Consider the following 16,737-nt stretch of genomic DNA (forward strand, 5'->3'; position numbering starts at 1 on the left):
GGCTGGGTTGTAACGCGGTGAGCGTGCAGTGCGGGTTGAGGTTGGGTTGTAGTGGGCAGTCCGGTGCAACAGTGGGCAGGGCCGGGTTGGAGTGGGCAGTGCCGGGGTGTCGGTGGGCAGGGGACGGGGTCGCCATAACAGGTGGTTCGTGTCTACAGATCCACACCACGCGTTCAGCGCCGCGCACGACCCGTGGAGTTTGGGGGGCCGGGGGGTATAAGGATAACGAGGAGGAAGGGTGCAGAAGAAGAAGAAGGCGGTGGTGGTGCTGGGAGACGAGAGGCCATGGCGGATCCTGCGCTGCGGCAACGGCGGCCCGTCTACAACGGCACCGGTGAGTTGGAGTCGGGGTGGGGGGGGGGGCATGAGGATCCGCGCGGCCGCGAGGGAGCGCGCCTCCCCCGGCAGGGCCGATAGACAAGGTCGAGGCACTTTCGCTTGACCGGGCCTCTGCGGTGCACTTTGCGTTAAAACTTAAATTGGTGCGCAACGAAGTGCAGCGACTTTAGAAATAAACTTTGTTTTAACCGTGGAAGTATTTTTTTTGTAAGTTCAGCTGTGACGCGAATGTATGTTTTTGCTTTCTTTGGCTTGTAAAAAGTGCAGTTGACGGACGGGTCGACTAAAACGCCATCAGTCACTTCTTTACTTTAACCCAAAACTTGTGTTACTTTTTGTCCTCACTTTAAAAAGCTCAGCGATGTGAACTTCAACGCGGCAAAACTAGTACCGTGTGTGTACAATAATACTACGAGAAAGCACACGGGTGAAATAACGGGCTGGGGAAAAAGCGCGCCAAAACGGCTAAAAAACGTCCAGTAGCTGGTGATGTGTCCCAGTTAATTACTCACTTTGATGACCTTGTGATTCTGAAGTGGTAACATTTCACGTAAATCGGCCATGTACTACTGCACAGTAAATATCGTAACATGTCGTTACACCCTTCCCCAGTCCGCAATGACCAAAACGGTGAAGTATGGTCAAATCCCCATAACCGACAGGGCTGTAAATTGTCATTTATTTAAATTATATGGGACCGTTGAAGTGTTTTTCAGCGTCAGACGGTACCAACAAGTTCAATGTATTTTGTCTGTGGCGCGTTTAATAGAGGCGTTAGATTGAACACTGATGGCACGCTGTCCCTTAATTGTGGGCACACTTGAGTGGCCACCATGGATTATGAGCCATGAACTTGGGACCCTTAGTGGAAACTTCGCTGGGTCACTGACCACGTTACAGCTACACACATTGTGGCACTCTATTGGTTTACTTCGTCGCATGTACCACCCAGTAAGTTAAATACGCAGCAGGTGTAAATCGTTATCAAATTGTCGTGGTGTGCTGACACAGAGGTGGGCCACGATGCATATACAGTATTGACAAACGTTTAGCTTATCTGATTTTTGTGTGCGTGTGAAAGTTCGCCGGTGTGTTTTGCTCTCAAAATGGCAAATGGCCAGAGCTTCGTGTTGTGGCCAATAGAGTGTTGTTCATGATTCAGGGTATTAACGTGTTGTAAACTATTTGTCATTGAGCTCATCCACCTCAATGTAATCAATATAGCTTACAATAAATTACAAAAGGATATGGCATCTGAATGCAACTGCGACTCAAGCCACTAAAAGAAAAACAGCGGAACATGTTTACAGTGGAGAACAGGAGGTGTTAACTGTATATTGTTTTCAGAGAGACAAGCATTAACTGGGTAGAAGAGCGAGGTCCTGAACCTGGGCTTGAACAAAGGCGGAAAGTCAAGAACAAAGTTGGCTGTGAGCTGGGAATTCCAGGCAGCGTGAATGTATTCAGGGAGGTGTTTGATTAAAATGAAGGGTAAAACAATCCCTGCGCATGTATGAGTGTGCGTGTGCATTTATACCCGCTTATTCCAGAATTGCTTTTGTCTGACGCCTTGGCGTGACAGGCGAGAACGGTCTCCTGCACGGTGGCAGCGATGTGACAGAAGGGCCCCCCGCCGTGCAGGAGGTGCCCATGAGGGAGGCGCGTCCCGTGCAGGTGGTGCGGGCCTGCTCGGACCACTCCTTTGAGCTGGACGAGGAGGCGCTGGGGCGCGTGCTCCTGGACGAGCGCGTGCGTGACAAGGACGTGGTGGTCGTCTCGGTGGCCGGAGCCTTTCGCAAGGGAAAGTCTTTCCTGCTCGACTTCATGCTTAGGTACATGTACAACAAGGTGAGTCTGCGCGCGAGGTGTTGGTCGCGTTCGTTACGTCTGCGTGCGCCAGTCATGCACGTTTTTACCGTTTTGTTTTCCTGTGGTTCGTACGCTGCGCCGCAAATCCGTTAAGCCGAGTTAATTTCAACCACCATGGCTGACATCAGTGGCGAGTGATAGCTGAACTGCTCCTGAGTCACCCACACTGTCCAGCGTGGTGAAGTATTGGCAAACAACCACCTTGACCATCACTTTGTGGGGAGGCCTTCATCCAGTAGGGGATGGATAAAGGTATGTAAATTAATTGTTTGTTTGGCTGAGCTCAAATTCACATATTTTTGCCTATTTTCTACTTTTGCAAATGTTTGTACTTGGAAATTTGATTTTTATTTTTTCCTTGTACTCACTGTCCAGCCAAAAGTACTGTTCTGGCTTGGACAAACATTTTATGGGGCACGGCAACTCTGCATGGGGGGGGTCTTGAAATTAAATACACAGCTTCCATGTCGCATCTACATTGGTTGCATAACATGTTGGGGAAATTGAGTGTAAATGTGACCGGCTATAATTTCACTTCATCACCTTAGGATTGTACTAGGACCTCTTCTAGCGCATGAGCCTGAACGTGGAACATGCCATGGGAAAAGTAACTGATAGTTGTATGCAGTTATTGTACCCGTGCAATGTTAAAGCATTTTCACATCAGGAGGTTAACTATAGAAGTGGCTGCTGATGGAGCTGCACACTCATTCCTCGCTCTGTCCAAGGGCATGCCCCCAATCCCAATGCTTCCTGCAGAATCCACACCTGTCATATGTTCACAGAATGTAAGGTGGTAAGAGTTATGTAATGGTATAGGCACCTGTGTCCCCAACATAGCAGTTGCTCGGATGATCCATTGCCTCATGGTAATTGCTTAATTGAGAAGCAGAGCATCATCATTATGACGTCTGCTCTGGGTCACCTCTAACATGACCATGTCCCCAATGGGAGTCCAAACTGATGATGACAAATGGTGCCATTGACCATATTACAGGCTATAAATGAGCTGGCTTTCATGCACACAATATCTCATAATTTTTTAAAGTGATGCACTCCATTATTTGAGCCAAATATGGCCACAGCTACATCAAAGGAAACTCAGCACATTCGTAAAGATCAGTTTTTCCTATAATTCCTTGGTGGTATGTTCTGAATTATTCATGGCCAATCCAGATAAAATGTAACTTGGCAAAGTATACTTATTGCGTGCGTTCGTAAAGCCGCTCTTTAATTAAATATCAAATCGGTATATGATCAGCTTCGGTGAGTCTGTTAGTGGATTTTTTTACTTTAATCCTTGTTATTTTCCCTGACGTTGGTTCATATTTTGGCTGCCCCCCAGAGAACCCCCTCTGTCAGGGTCTAACTATAGCCACAGCCGTTAGATCTTGCACGGCAGGGACACACGTCAGCAAGTACTATTTCTAAATAAGCCAAGTTATGGGAGCATGCACATGGTGCAGGGTAACATCACAACAAATTCTGGTGTGCATTTATATGAACAGCCCTTTGTCAGTCCACTGCTGGATGAGGGCCTCCCCACACCATGCTTGTCTTGGGGGTTATTTGATCATACTTCACACCGGTCACTGCAGCTTGGTCAAGGCTGGGAGCATAAATGTGGGAACATAGCAGTACAGTAGAACAAATTATTATTATTTTAACTGCTTTCTGCAGTAACCCCGCTGCCTTTAACGCCTGTCGTATGGTAAAATGACCCCCATAGTTTGCACGATGTGCTGAGGCCCTCATACATCAATGGCTTCTCAAAGGGCTGTACATGTACACGTACAATCTTTTTTTTACCTGTTTTATGATGGTTGCCATTGGTGGTTGCTGGGCAGAAGTGGTAAACATCTGTTTCCAGGGTTTAAGTGGGCACACGTGCATGGCATGCTGGCACAGGGTCATGCAGGTATCAACATACCTTTGTGATGTGGAGCGGCTGACACTGTTGTGACTTCGGGGCAGACGAGTTCCTGGCTCGGAGGGAACGACGAGCCACTCACCGGCTTCACCTGGCGCGGCGGCTGTGAGCGTGAGACGACGGGGATACAGATGTGGAGTGACGTCTTCCTTGTCGACAAGCCTGACGGCAGCCAGGTGACCCCCCGCTCGCCTTCGTCTTGTCCAGTGCCGCTCATGAGTGTAGTTTTCTTGCTTGTATTTATTTTTGGTTACAAGCACACTCCTCGTATTGGTGTATTGCATTTCATTATGACATGGCCCAGCGGTAAGGTGTTTGGCGCTTTTGCAGAGGTTCGTGAATGTAAACTGGCAGGCCGCCCTGTTATGACTGCGAATGTATTCACCGAAATAAATATACACTTTCTGCTTTAGATTGGACGTTAAAGATCCCTTGACATTCTCGAAACGAGTAGTTCGTTGTGTGCCAATATCATGGTCCTAACCTGTCAAATTTCGAATAACACAACAGCCACTGGGCTTGCCCTTCGAATATCTGATATGAGATATGCCCTACTGGGAATGTGCCCAAGTGGATGTCCAATGTGGAAACGGAGCTATGAAATCAGCTCTTGTGTAGGTGCTAAATGGATTGTCACATTTTAGAACCAAGAAAGATAGTGACGACATGGGGAAGTCTTCATCCAGCAATGGATCGATCATAGCTGAGGATAAGGACAATACTTATATTTCATCAGAACTCGTTTTTTTGTGTTTCGTTTGTTGTCCTTCCCCCGCATCTCTGATTATGTATGACAGTTTTTATAATCCATGAACATTAAATTCCTGTGTTATATATGAAAGGTTTTATTTATGCTTGCCCTAGCGAAGCGCTGGCATTCATTGACTATTGATCTCTGAACCCGGAGCTGAGACTGGGGGATGGATTGTCATGTGACTCGTTTGCTGTGTCCGCGGCATGCTTTCAGGTGGCCGTGCTACTGATGGACACTCAGGGCGCGTTTGACAGCCAGTCGACCATCAAGGACTGCGCCACTGTGTTCGCCCTCAGCACCATGACCAGCTCTGTGCAGGTGGGGTCCCGTACCGCAGGCCCTAGAACAAATAAATAGTTGGAAGCTCGACATAGCCGATGCATCTCTTTTTGCCATTCAAATGATGGATAGCGGCCTCTTGGCACTATGAGGGTCATGTGGGTTATTTGGCCCTACTTTACCATGCCGGTTGGTGTGGGTGGGTGATGGTTGGGTTCATAGATGTGGGAGCATAGATGTACAGTTTAAGAATGGCGTATGATCACTGGTGGAGCCAGTGGGAGGTGGTGGGGTGGCACGTGCCCCCCCAATGATCCAATCGCAATCCCTAATTTCAATCGGATCATTGGGGTTTATTAGTAATAAATCGGCATTTTGCCAGCCCCACTGCCACTGTATAGCATATTATTATGTGCCAGGGGCTCTATGAGATGATTGGACAATAGTCTGAGTCCATAATTGGCAATAAGTAACGGCAAAGCAGTTATAAGTGATTCAGAATTGTGCGCAGTTGCGTATACAGTACACGACTTCCCTGAAGGCATTCACCTTCAGCGAGCACGATGCCGATCACACAACGCGGTTCGAATTCGACCCTCGATCGATGGCTGCGCCATCGCCGCAAACGCATCGAATAAAAAGCAAGGGACAAGTCCTTACTTACTAACAACTCCTTACTTACTAACAACTCCCTACTTACTAACAATGCCGATCATTTTTCATTGCTGGAGGGATTGCCCCCCCTACCTGAAAATCCTGGCTCCGCCATTGCTTATGATACACTGCCCTCTTGCTGCTCACCATGCAGCCCCACAGCCTCTTATCAACCTATTTGCACTTGGTGGTTATCCATCCAAGCACAATCTGGACTGAAAACTGCTTAGCTTGCAAATGATTACCAGTTATGGAACATTCTTTTGTGATTTGCTTCTAGGCTTGACTTGTTTTGAGAAGAATGCTTAATTTTAAGGGCAAGTATTTGTGCTCTGCTAGATGTTTGTCACAATCTGTATAGAAATAAATAGGCACGTTTAAAATTATTCAAACAATTAATTGCATCGTCGTGTTTTATTTTGACAGGTTTACAACTTAACGCAAAACATCCAAGAGGACGATTTACAACATTTACAGGTGCTGATCTGCATTGAAGGTGTTTTCTTTTACGAATGCTGAAATGTAAAATATTCATGATTGCTAGCACCCATGTGACAGTTGACTTATGCCATCCCGAGGACAGTTATGGGCATCGATGGCAAGATCTACTGCAAACACCTGGCCTTGGGTGAATCGTGCAGTGGCTACAAATTCCTGCTCTTAGGTATTTTGAGAACATACTAGCCTTGTAGCAGATGGAGGATCAAGGAGCCATCAGTGTAGAATTTAGTTAAATGTAAATGTGTTGCACGCTTCACGTAAAGCGGAGATCTTTATCCTTTTTCATAAACGTTTCATTATGTAAACTGCTTCTATTCAACGTTACAGGAGTTCAAATGTGGTTTTGAATATTTAAAATTTGCAATAATAATGCATCAGGTAGGGACACTGATTTAATTTGCAAACTCATTTGAAAATGTTAGTGTTGTGAAATTGGATAGTGAACTAGTTATTCATTCACATTAGGCTAAACAATCGCCTTCTCATCTAAACGTCTGTCTTTCTAACAGTTGTTTACTGAATATGGACGTCTTGCGATGGATCAAGTCATCAACAAACCCTTCCAGGTACCTTTGTATTCATTTTTTGTGCTAAATATGCTGACATTACTGTTGCTTTTTTGTTAAAATTACATTGGTTTTTCTGTCACTCGATAAATGGTTCCCTCTCCACTTGTTTTTCTTTCATGAATAGAGTGCTTGCTCTTCTCCTTGTTAAATAATGTCAGTGCAAATAATCAATACAGTCATACTTTTTCTGTTCACGTTTACAGCATTGTCTTGTAAGGTTATAGCATTGCCTGCTATTACCAAACCTAATTTTAGGCATCAGAAGCCTTTGGTGGGCAAAATAAAGCCCAGATTAGTCTGGTGGAGTACAGTAGAGCCTAAGCAAGGCGGCCAAATCCAGCTTAAAAATCTCATGCGGGGCTGCTGCAAGGGGCTTTGAAGAAGCTGATGTCCAGGGGCAGCAAAGCATTGATTTAGTTTTACCTCCGCCACAAGATGCACGCTGGTCATGTCCGGAAACGTGTGTAGTATCTGATTGCACACGCTTGTTCTTGCTGATTGTCCATCTCGTAAATGCTGAGCCGCCCTCACCTCCCCTTGGCGTATGTTTTACACCGATAAGTATCACCGAATAAAAGTCATTGGTGGTGGAGATAGTGCTTATCGGAAGCTTAATTGGTGAGGGTTTTCGGCAAGCCTGCTAGTGCACAGCCAGTAGGCTAAAATTAAAAGCCCTGTGAAAAAAATCCAGTGCACATCTCCATTTCACTCTTGTGCAGCAGGGTAGGGAAAATTAATCTGGTTTATGATGATGATGGTGGTGGTGGTGTTGTTCTCATCTGGGCTGTTGCCCCTCCTCCCCCGCAGTCGCTCATGTTTCTCGTAAGAGACTGGAGCTTCCCATACGAGTATCCATATGGCCACGAGGGCGGAAATAAGTTCCTTGAAAAACGGCTGAAGGTGAGATGCAAGTGCATGTTTCCAACTCTAAAATGCACACCTTTGTGATCTTTGTAGAGGCTTCGAGAATTATTTCATTTACTCTGTAAAGGGGGGGGGGTTTAGTTGGCAACTCTTGAACTCATACGTTCATATTATTTGGGTCTTTTGGTAAAGCCCCGTAGATTTGGGCTACGCCCATTTCAAACCTTTATAAGCAGTTGTATTTTGAAGCTAACCCCCCCTTTTCCTGAAGACTGACCGCTTGTGTTGCGATCGAAACGTCAATATTTTTCGTTATTTTTTCTGTCTACGTGGCTTTACCGAAAGACCCAAAGAATTTGAATTCCTGCAGTCACGACAGCTTTAAGTCAAGAATCATACTTTTATGTTGCGGCTCAGCAAGCCTTACAAATGGAAGGATGCTGGAAGTTGGTGTTCCTAAAAATGTAATGTTATCTCAGTCCTTGCTTACAAGTGGTGTTAATTGTGCTTACCTTTGAGCATGCAAACCAACACCATGTTCTTTTAAAAACATGTTTTGCTCTTTTTCCAAAACGTTGTCCAGATTGTGCTATCGATATTGTGTCATGAAGCAAAATGTCCAATAGAGGATTGCACAGGGTAGTGTAATCATGTAATCGTTCATGTTAGAGATTAGCCTTGGAAGTGCCTACCACAGAGCTACCACTTCATTCCTTTTAAGTGGCCTCTGGTCCATACAGCAGGGGGCAGCACTTTCGACAGCTGCCAGACCACTGAGTGTATAATGTTCGTCGCACGACGGTCCAACCGATATGTTTAATTCGCGGAGCTGGAATTTCGCCAAATTAAGTGAAAGACCGAATGTAATGTGATGAGATTATCGTGCAGTCATTGGTGAGAGACCATCAACTCACTGCCACTTGAGAACCCGGTTTAATCACAGGCGGCTGCCTGGATTCGAACCCTGGAACTCTGCGGTGACAGCCCAACTCTCTGACCTCTGTGCCCCCTGGCCACCTTCTGACACAACGCAATGTCGTTTTGACCATACAGTTATCGGAGAACCAGCACGAGGAGGTGCAGAACGTGAGGAAGCACATCCACTCGTGCTTCTCTAAGGTCAGCTGCTTCCTCATGCCTCACCCTGGCCTCAAGGTGGCTACCAACCCAAACTTCGATGGCCGCCTAAAAGGTATAACACTTACTAAGGTGCAGCCCTATGTCCATCCACTGCTGGATTAAAGCCTCCCCACGCCGTGCGGGTCTTCGGTGTGATATGACCATACTTGACCGGACTGCTCAGTGCGGGTTTGTGAAGGCGGGGGGGGGGACCATGTATGTCGGAGCTTAAAGTTTAGTACAAACGTACATGCTCTACCCTTTGCTGCCCACAGTGTAGCTCCACAGCCTATAACAACCTAATTTACGCGTGTAGTCTCCTATGCAAGCAAAATGCTGGTCAATACTTGTTTTTCTTCCAGTCAAACTAGGTAGATGGGCACAGTTTTTGAAGGTCTCTGCGTTTATTTTGCTGTAGAGCCTGTAATGGTTTGTTAGAGCCTCTTGGTCCTGAAAGCCTTGGAAGTCTACAGATAGGTGGTGCTGTTTGCGCGATTGTTTCAGAGTTTAAAGTAACTTACAACAGAAGGACAAACGGGTGCGCGTTTTATAGTACGTACGTTTTCGACAAATTACCAAGCATGCTCGTGGCGTTGACCTCAAGTAAGTGCGCCCCTGGACACGTGTGCAGACATTGACAGCGAGTTCAAGCAGAACCTGCAGAACCTGGTGCCTCTGCTGCTGGCCTCACAAAACCTGGCTGTCAAGGAGATCAACGGCTCCAGGATCACGTGCCGTGCACTCGTGCAGTACTTCAAGGTGATTTCCACGTCTGCCCGGGGATGGCAGGGTGGCGAAGTGGTAACACTCATGCCACAAAGCAAAAAGGGGATAGTTTCGATTTCTGACTTGGGGGGCTTTTCTGTGAGTAGTTTGCCTGTTCTGCATGTTTCCTCTCCGTTTGTCGGATCCTCATAGGAACCATACAATGAAACTGGTGTTGGTCAAATATCCAAATGCTGATACATTTACTGGGAAATTGCTCAATGGGGAATACACATAGCAACATCTCCCTCTCCTGCAAAAAACTTGGCATTACCTTCCTGAGTAAGAATCTTGAGGCACAATGAGGCTCTCCTGGGGGAACGAGTGTAATAATAATTAATATAATATATATTTTTTCGATGTTTTGATGTAAAAAATGTATTGTGAATCATAGCATTGGCTCGTAAAACCTAATGCTAAGTTAGATCTGTGAATATTCACCGCCTGACGATCCGGTGAACTGCCACAATTCAGCGCTGCAAAGAAATTATTGTCTTGTATCATTTGTACCTTCTCATTTGATTTGGTTTTTCTTTCTTCTGTCTAGTCTTATTTTTTGCCTTCCGTTGGCCTAAATGGAATAGCATTTATAACTATAAAGGGTACAGACTGACCGACTGAAAAAATGTGTCTTAATTTAAAATGGTAAATTCTCACGCACACAATTTGACGTGTGTATTGTGAGCTATAGGAATGAATATTGATGAATCAATGCATCGCTACTTCTTGATTAAGACACAAAACACCTGTTGGGCAGTTTCGTATATATATTTTATACCGTTCTGTATATTAAGTTGTATTGCCTTGGGTGTGTTAAGGACCCTCGGCTAACTTGCCTGTAAACATGAAATGGTGTGTGTGGGTATGTATGTATAGTAGGCCTTCATAGCTGCTCGCTAACAGAACTTGCCTCAACAGTCTGTTAAGGCTATACGGGGGATCTTTGTCTTTGTAGTTTGCTTGTGGGGAACGGTAGTGTAGCGGTTAGCGCGCTGCACTACGAACCCGGCAACCCAAGTTCGATTCCCGCTCACGGCCAACACCAGTGACGATTGTCTGAACCGGTCCTGGGCCTCCCCTTGGTCGAATGAGCCTCAAATGAGTACCTGGCACGTACAATGTATGTTTGTACTAAACTTGAATGTGTAAGCATTGCCACTGGGGAGACAAAGGCGGTCGGGCGTGATGCTGGCCACCCACCCCGTCGTGTGCCGTGCCAACCTTCAAAGGTGCTCGCTAACAGCACTTGCCCCAACAGTCTTTCAAGGCTATATGGGGATCTTTGTCTTTGTAGTTTGCTTGATGCAACATAAATGCATTTTAAGGTTCGACAATTTTTGACTTGCAGACGTACATGAAGATTTATCAGGGAGAGGAGCTTCCACATCCAAAGTCTATGCTGCAGGTAATGATCATTAAATGCCTAGTTAATATTTAATTTGAGCACAAAAAATAAAGTATAAATGCATATTTAATACCGTGTACACGCTTATCTAGGTTTAACATGTAGCATTTTTTATTTATTTTTTATTTAATTTTCAGGCCACCGCAGAAGCCAATAACCTCACAGCTGTTGCCACTGCAAAGGACATGTACAATCGGGAGATGGAGAAGGTAAGCATTTGCTTAAAAAACACAACCCTCAAACATTGCTCACTTCTTATAACCACTGTTCTCGCGTTGCGATGGGGTTAGTTCGACTGGATCTCCTTCCTCCACTTGTGTCACCTTAGCCACTCTCATGTCCGTGTTGATGTTTTCCTTAACGCTCGTCCGGGTTCTTCCTCAAATTACCTTCAATCTCTGATTAAAAAACTCTTGATTGTGATGTTTCCCTCCTCACTCTGCACCTCACGGCCATACCCTCCCAGTCTCACTTACCTCGCTTTGTCTGCAATACTTCCTACCCACCATTGTTTTTTTATATTCCCATTTCTAATCTTTCAGTGTTAGTCCATACCATGTCTACCAGAGGCAAATTAACTGTCCTTGTAGCATGCACAGAGTAATTTCTTAAATTTTTTAAACATTAAATTTTGATTTAAAGCTTTCGTAACTGCAGGGATTCATATTATTGGTTCTTTCGGTAAAGTCACGTAGAAGGGAAACAATAAAATAATACAAGTATAAAATAATAAAATTCTCACGACGTTTCGACTGCAAAACAAGCAATCACACCTGGTGATGATTTCTTGTGTTGCAGTCGAAACGTCGTGAGCATTTTATTGTTTTATATATATTTATTGTTTCCCTTCTACGTGATTTTTAAACATTATCATAGGTTTGTGGAGGTAACCAGCCATTCCTGGCACCATCAGACCTGGAGCAGAGGCACCACAATCTCCTGGAAGGCTGCATCAAGCAGTTCCGCTCCACCAAGAAAATGGGCGGTGAGGAGTACAGCAGGAAATACGAGGAGCAGCTTGAGTGCGAGATTCAGGAGACCTTTGGGAACTTTTCCAAGCACAACGACAGCAAGAACATCTTCAAGGCTGCGCGCACGCCCGCCACGTTCTTTTCCGTCGTGGTGGCCATGTACGTGGCGTCTGGCGCGCTGGGATTCGTGGGGCTGTCGGCCCTCGCCAGCCTCTGCAACCTGGTGCTGACGATGTCGCTGCTGCTGCTGTGCACGTGGTCGTACGTGCGCTACTCGGGAGAGTATCGCGATGTCGGAGCTGTCATTGACGAGCTCGCCAACGTTCTCTGGGAACAGGTGAGCGAAGTATCCCGGCACAACCGTTTGTCTCATTGTATCGTGTGGCTACGTTGTCCGTAGATGGTAGTCAAGCAAAAAGCATTTATGTGCTGTACTATGCTCCAAACTCTATGTTCCACACCTTCAACAACCAACATTGACCAGCGTTGTCAAGTTGAGTCAAATAACCCCCCGTGACGTCCATGGCATAGGGAGGTCCTCATCTAGCAGTGGGCCGACATAAAACAAGTACATATTGCGATCATGCTATCGTTGTCATGACATGAGGCAAATACGTTCCTGTTCACAACGGGCAGTGCGCTGCTGTATTAGACGTCACAGAACATATTTCTGAAGTAACTTTTATAAGTGTCCCCTTTATCCACACAGGACACACCTGCTTATGCCCTGAAAAAAAAGTGTTTATTCTGTTTCATTGAAATTTAACTATTTCCGTCTCAAGAGCTGGAATTTAGGAAATTCAAGTGACAAAACGACATTTAACGTGGTGCAAATTACTGACCAGGCTGAAATTACTTTCTCACTATGCCTGACAATTCAGTTTATTCACAGGTGGCTGCCTTAGTACTTCCCATCCTTATTGGTGTCAATGCCATGTGTGGTCATGCTATGGATAGGAGGGCACTTTTCAGTGTTCACATTGTGCTGTTATGAACCCAATGTAAAGCTCCCTCTATTGGTGATGTTTAGTGTGCAACTACTTAAAAACACATTACATGTGTTATGTATGACCTTCCCATAATAATGGTGGCAGGACCTTGGTTTGTTGTCCCTGTCTGATGTGGGATTTGTAATGATTTTTTTTCCTATCCCGTTGCATTTTACAAAGTAGATGACTGCCATGGTGCTTGTACAGTGTTTAGAACACCACATTGCGGAGATTGCAGTCGCTGTGAGTGTTTAATTTTAACAGGCTATACTTTGCAGACGTTCAGACCAAAATAGGATAACCAGTGCAGTGAAGTGTCTTTTCCATGATGATCACAGTATATCGTTTGGCTTCTGCCGGCATGAGTGTTGAGGGGACACCCCAGCCCAGTGGTGTCACTGCATGGGATCGAGGTGCGTTGGGCTGTACCGGAGTAACTCTTCCCCCCTTGGTTGCCCTGCAGGTGATAAAGCCGCTTTCAGAGTCTCTGCTGGAGGACACGATGCGCCAGACAGTGAAAAACTCCATCAGGGCCGGACTGACTGACTCAGCTCGGGGTTCAGACAGACGCTAGGGCCACCGGGACACGTCCTCGTGCCAACACGGTGCCTCTAGCCCGTTGCTTGTGTCAGATCGTGGAGGCCATCGGGGGGGTGGGGGGGGTGGCCAAAGTCACCACACGTCACACAGGCTGTTCCCCTATGTGCCCTGCTTAAAATCATTGTTCATAATTCACTGTGCCTCTACCTTTGCAATAAAAATTGTCGGACGTCGTAACTAAATATTTATTCTATGTGGTCAAGAGACGAAAGATGGGCAAGGTAATTCACACTTAAGCGTGCTACTTAAAATTATCTCCATGTAATCAGCTCATGCCAGTGCAGTTGCACACCAGCAAAGGGCTTGAGCGCATAATCACCGAGCACCGAACAAAGTCGTGGTGAGCGTTCATTCAAATGTAAAACTAGTGTTCACAAGGGAAAAAAAACAAGTTATCAGCCTATGCACAAGAATACGCCACAATCTGTATCATCAGCAACGAGTTTTGTGCAGTAGCGGCATTGGTCACGAGGCCAAGCATGTTTATTTTAGAATCATAAACTGAGTGTAGTCTCACACGAGTGTCACGTTGTGAATAACTTGGCTCCTTCTACGTGTTTATACTGTGTTCCTGGAATTGTCAATCCCCGCTCGGGAACGGGCAGTTCTCTTCACTTGTAGGGTAAGGAACATTGAGCTGGGCTTTGCTTAATTCACTAAATGCAACGATTGCACTCTCTGTAATTGCATTGTCAGAACTTATCACTATTTTGCGTGGATAATTAATACGTATATTTTGCACAATTTACCCACAATCCTTTATGTATTCACAAGCCTAGAAATGTAATGTGTAAATTATGTTAAATTACAGGATTGCGAAACTTTACAATTTACCAAAATATTGGAGCGTATTCTACAATGTAGGCTGATGAGATCGTCAGACTAAGTGTTATATTCTGTCCGCAATACACGAATGTAGCATATGGTAGCTTGTGTTTACAGCAGTACAGTTGACTGCCTCGCAACAGAGCCGTGACCGCTGAGAATGTACATGGATTTGTCCGGGTGCTTTACCTGTGATCTCTTGAATGCAACAGGCCCATACATTTTCTTGACATGTTGGAACATTTAAAACCGTTTGAACATTGATATTTACCATATGTTGATACATAACTACAACGCTCTATACCAACCGGCGCAGCAACCACTGCCTGTCCCCACTGGAGATTTGTGAATGTACTCTACTGGTGCCACTTCCAGTCACGTTAGGTGACTGGATTAGACCCTCGAGCCAATTCACTTGTCCTCTTCAGTTTCAGATATCTTCATCATCAGCCATGTTCAGTTCACTGCTGGCTGAAGGCCTCTCCAAGCCGTTGCAAACTCTCAACGATTCCACGATGCAAATAATTCACCCAGCACCTGCATACGAACTAACCTAATCGTTGCAGCTCCTCTGTCAATGACCTGTGGGATACGCTCAGAGTAAAATTGAGCCTGTTTTTACACACGCAGCTAAAATCTGGAACCCTACCGTCGCAGGCAAACCCATCAATGGTGCTGAACTACTTGCTTGAGAGCAGATGTTTTTCATGAATACCCAGACATGGCCCAAAATGTAATCTCCGCTTCCACCCCTCGTTTAATTTGGTGAGCAAGAGACTCGCAAAGTTCCCGTTTTTGTTCAATTGCCACGCCATTTCATTTTTGCGAGGCAATTGGATTAACGTAGCACAGGGTCATTGCACGTCTGCTGTACGTGGTTGCGTAGCAGATGAAAAATTAACTCTTCCATTTGTACTGACCACTTAAGACGCCCTGATTAGGTCTCGCGTGATCTTTCCCTTGGTGCTTTCAGAAGCCCCGTGGCTATGGATGGGTTCTGAGATTACAGATGGATGGTTGGGTGATGGCAAGAGGCTTGAGAGGCCCAGAGAAGCCTTATGAGGGCTAGCTTTTGTGTAATGAGAAACTGTTGATCTTGCAGGTCGCATGCAGACTTGATTTCATTGATCCAAATATTGACTGAGCAGTCCATAGACATTTCTTGGTTGGCTTAACCTGATGACATTATCGTGGATTAGTATTGTTTAGGAGCAGTGTTGCTAATACGAAGTGTTGCATATGTTCAATACTTGTGCCCTTTTTATTTTTCCATTGATGAATACATGGGAATTGATATTTAACGATTGAATGCCTAAATAGCGAGTGATCCAAATACATATCTTTACTTGTGAAATGCAAATGTACACTATTTATGCTTAGTTTTTTTGCCGAGGTTAAATATCACTCATTGTAAACCAAAGTTTGTAAATTCCGCGGTTGGGCATTGCCTCAAGGTGCTCGCCTTCGGTTGTTGCCCGGGATGTGTTTGTGAGATGTTTTTTTGCATGCACTGTGTGTATATTCCGCGTGTGACTTGGCTGGCCGGTGTTTACTGACGCGTGATGGGGAAGGCTGACGAATCAGCAGAGAAGTCTGTTCGGTTTCAAATGGGAAACATTAAAAAAATCATTAATTTTGAATTGCATCTCGGTGAGTGAATATTCCAACACGCCTTTGCAATGCCTCGTGAGAATAAATGCAAACCAATTATTTATAGACCGCGAAAGCCCATTCTGACATCGTTGCTATCGAAATCAGTACGGGGTGGGTGTGGGGGGGGTTAATGGCAAAGCAGAGTGTTCACGAGGGACGTGTTCCAGATTTTTAGGTTAATCCTAAACGGACCAAGATTTGTCAGGTTGATCCGAAAGTTCGACGTCACGGGGGAATGATGTCACTTCTTTGGTGTCAGAAAGTTGTGTCTCCTGGCACCGGGCGACGTCGCGGGTGGTTAGCGTGGAGTCGCGTTGAAAAGCTCCAAAAATTTTCCTTTAAAAAATCGAAAACATGAAAATCCCTAAGCCTGCTTCAGCTGATACATGCATTGCTTTGTTTTAATATTAAAAGGGACTTGGCAGTGTTTCACGAGCGGGAACGTTAACACACCTGCCTTGTTCGTCATTAAGACTCTATATTTTACAGAAAAATATGAAATAATAGGGTTTTTCCCCTTTTTTCTGGCGACAAAACTGAAACCTTTTTACAAGGATTCATGTCTGCATTAACCACAATACCTGCAGTCAAAATGCAAACAAAAAACATACTATGATAATATATGCATTGTCCTTGAAACTGATTGCATTT

The 16,737-nt window shown here is 45.3% G+C and overlaps 1 protein-coding gene across 2 annotated transcripts in view; it reads left to right on the forward strand.

Annotated features, from left to right (window-relative positions):
* Positions 1 to 16,073, forward strand: part of LOC116948439 (atlastin-2-like) — a 32,901-nt gene extending 16,828 nt beyond the window's left edge. The window contains exons 2-14 of one of the 2 annotated variants that reach the window (XM_032965118.2): positions 159 to 334; positions 1,922 to 2,187; positions 4,183 to 4,314; positions 5,106 to 5,210; positions 6,252 to 6,302; positions 6,836 to 6,892; positions 7,703 to 7,795; positions 8,813 to 8,951; positions 9,510 to 9,637; positions 10,992 to 11,048; positions 11,186 to 11,257; positions 11,925 to 12,356; positions 13,472 to 16,073. In XM_032965118.2, the coding sequence (XP_032821009.2) occupies positions 159 to 334; positions 1,922 to 2,187; positions 4,183 to 4,314; positions 5,106 to 5,210; positions 6,252 to 6,302; positions 6,836 to 6,892; positions 7,703 to 7,795; positions 8,813 to 8,951; positions 9,510 to 9,637; positions 10,992 to 11,048; positions 11,186 to 11,257; positions 11,925 to 12,356; positions 13,472 to 13,582 (1,819 nt within the window). In that variant the 3' untranslated portion in view covers positions 13,583 to 16,073. Of the gene's footprint in view, positions 1 to 158; positions 335 to 1,921; positions 2,188 to 4,182; positions 4,315 to 5,105; positions 5,211 to 6,251; positions 6,303 to 6,835; positions 6,893 to 7,702; positions 7,796 to 8,812; positions 8,952 to 9,509; positions 9,638 to 10,991; positions 11,049 to 11,185; positions 11,258 to 11,924; positions 12,357 to 13,471 lie in introns of those variants that run through there. The other variant, XM_032965120.2, reaches the window with a different exon arrangement.
* Positions 16,074 to 16,737: the final 664 nt, after the last annotated feature.

This window comes from Petromyzon marinus, chromosome 33 (genome assembly GCF_048934315.1).
Source record: "Petromyzon marinus isolate PM22_M1 ecotype Great Lakes invasive population chromosome 33, UKy_Petmar_22M1.pri1.0, whole genome shotgun sequence".
NCBI lineage: Eukaryota > Metazoa > Chordata > Hyperoartia > Petromyzontiformes > Petromyzontidae > Petromyzon > Petromyzon marinus.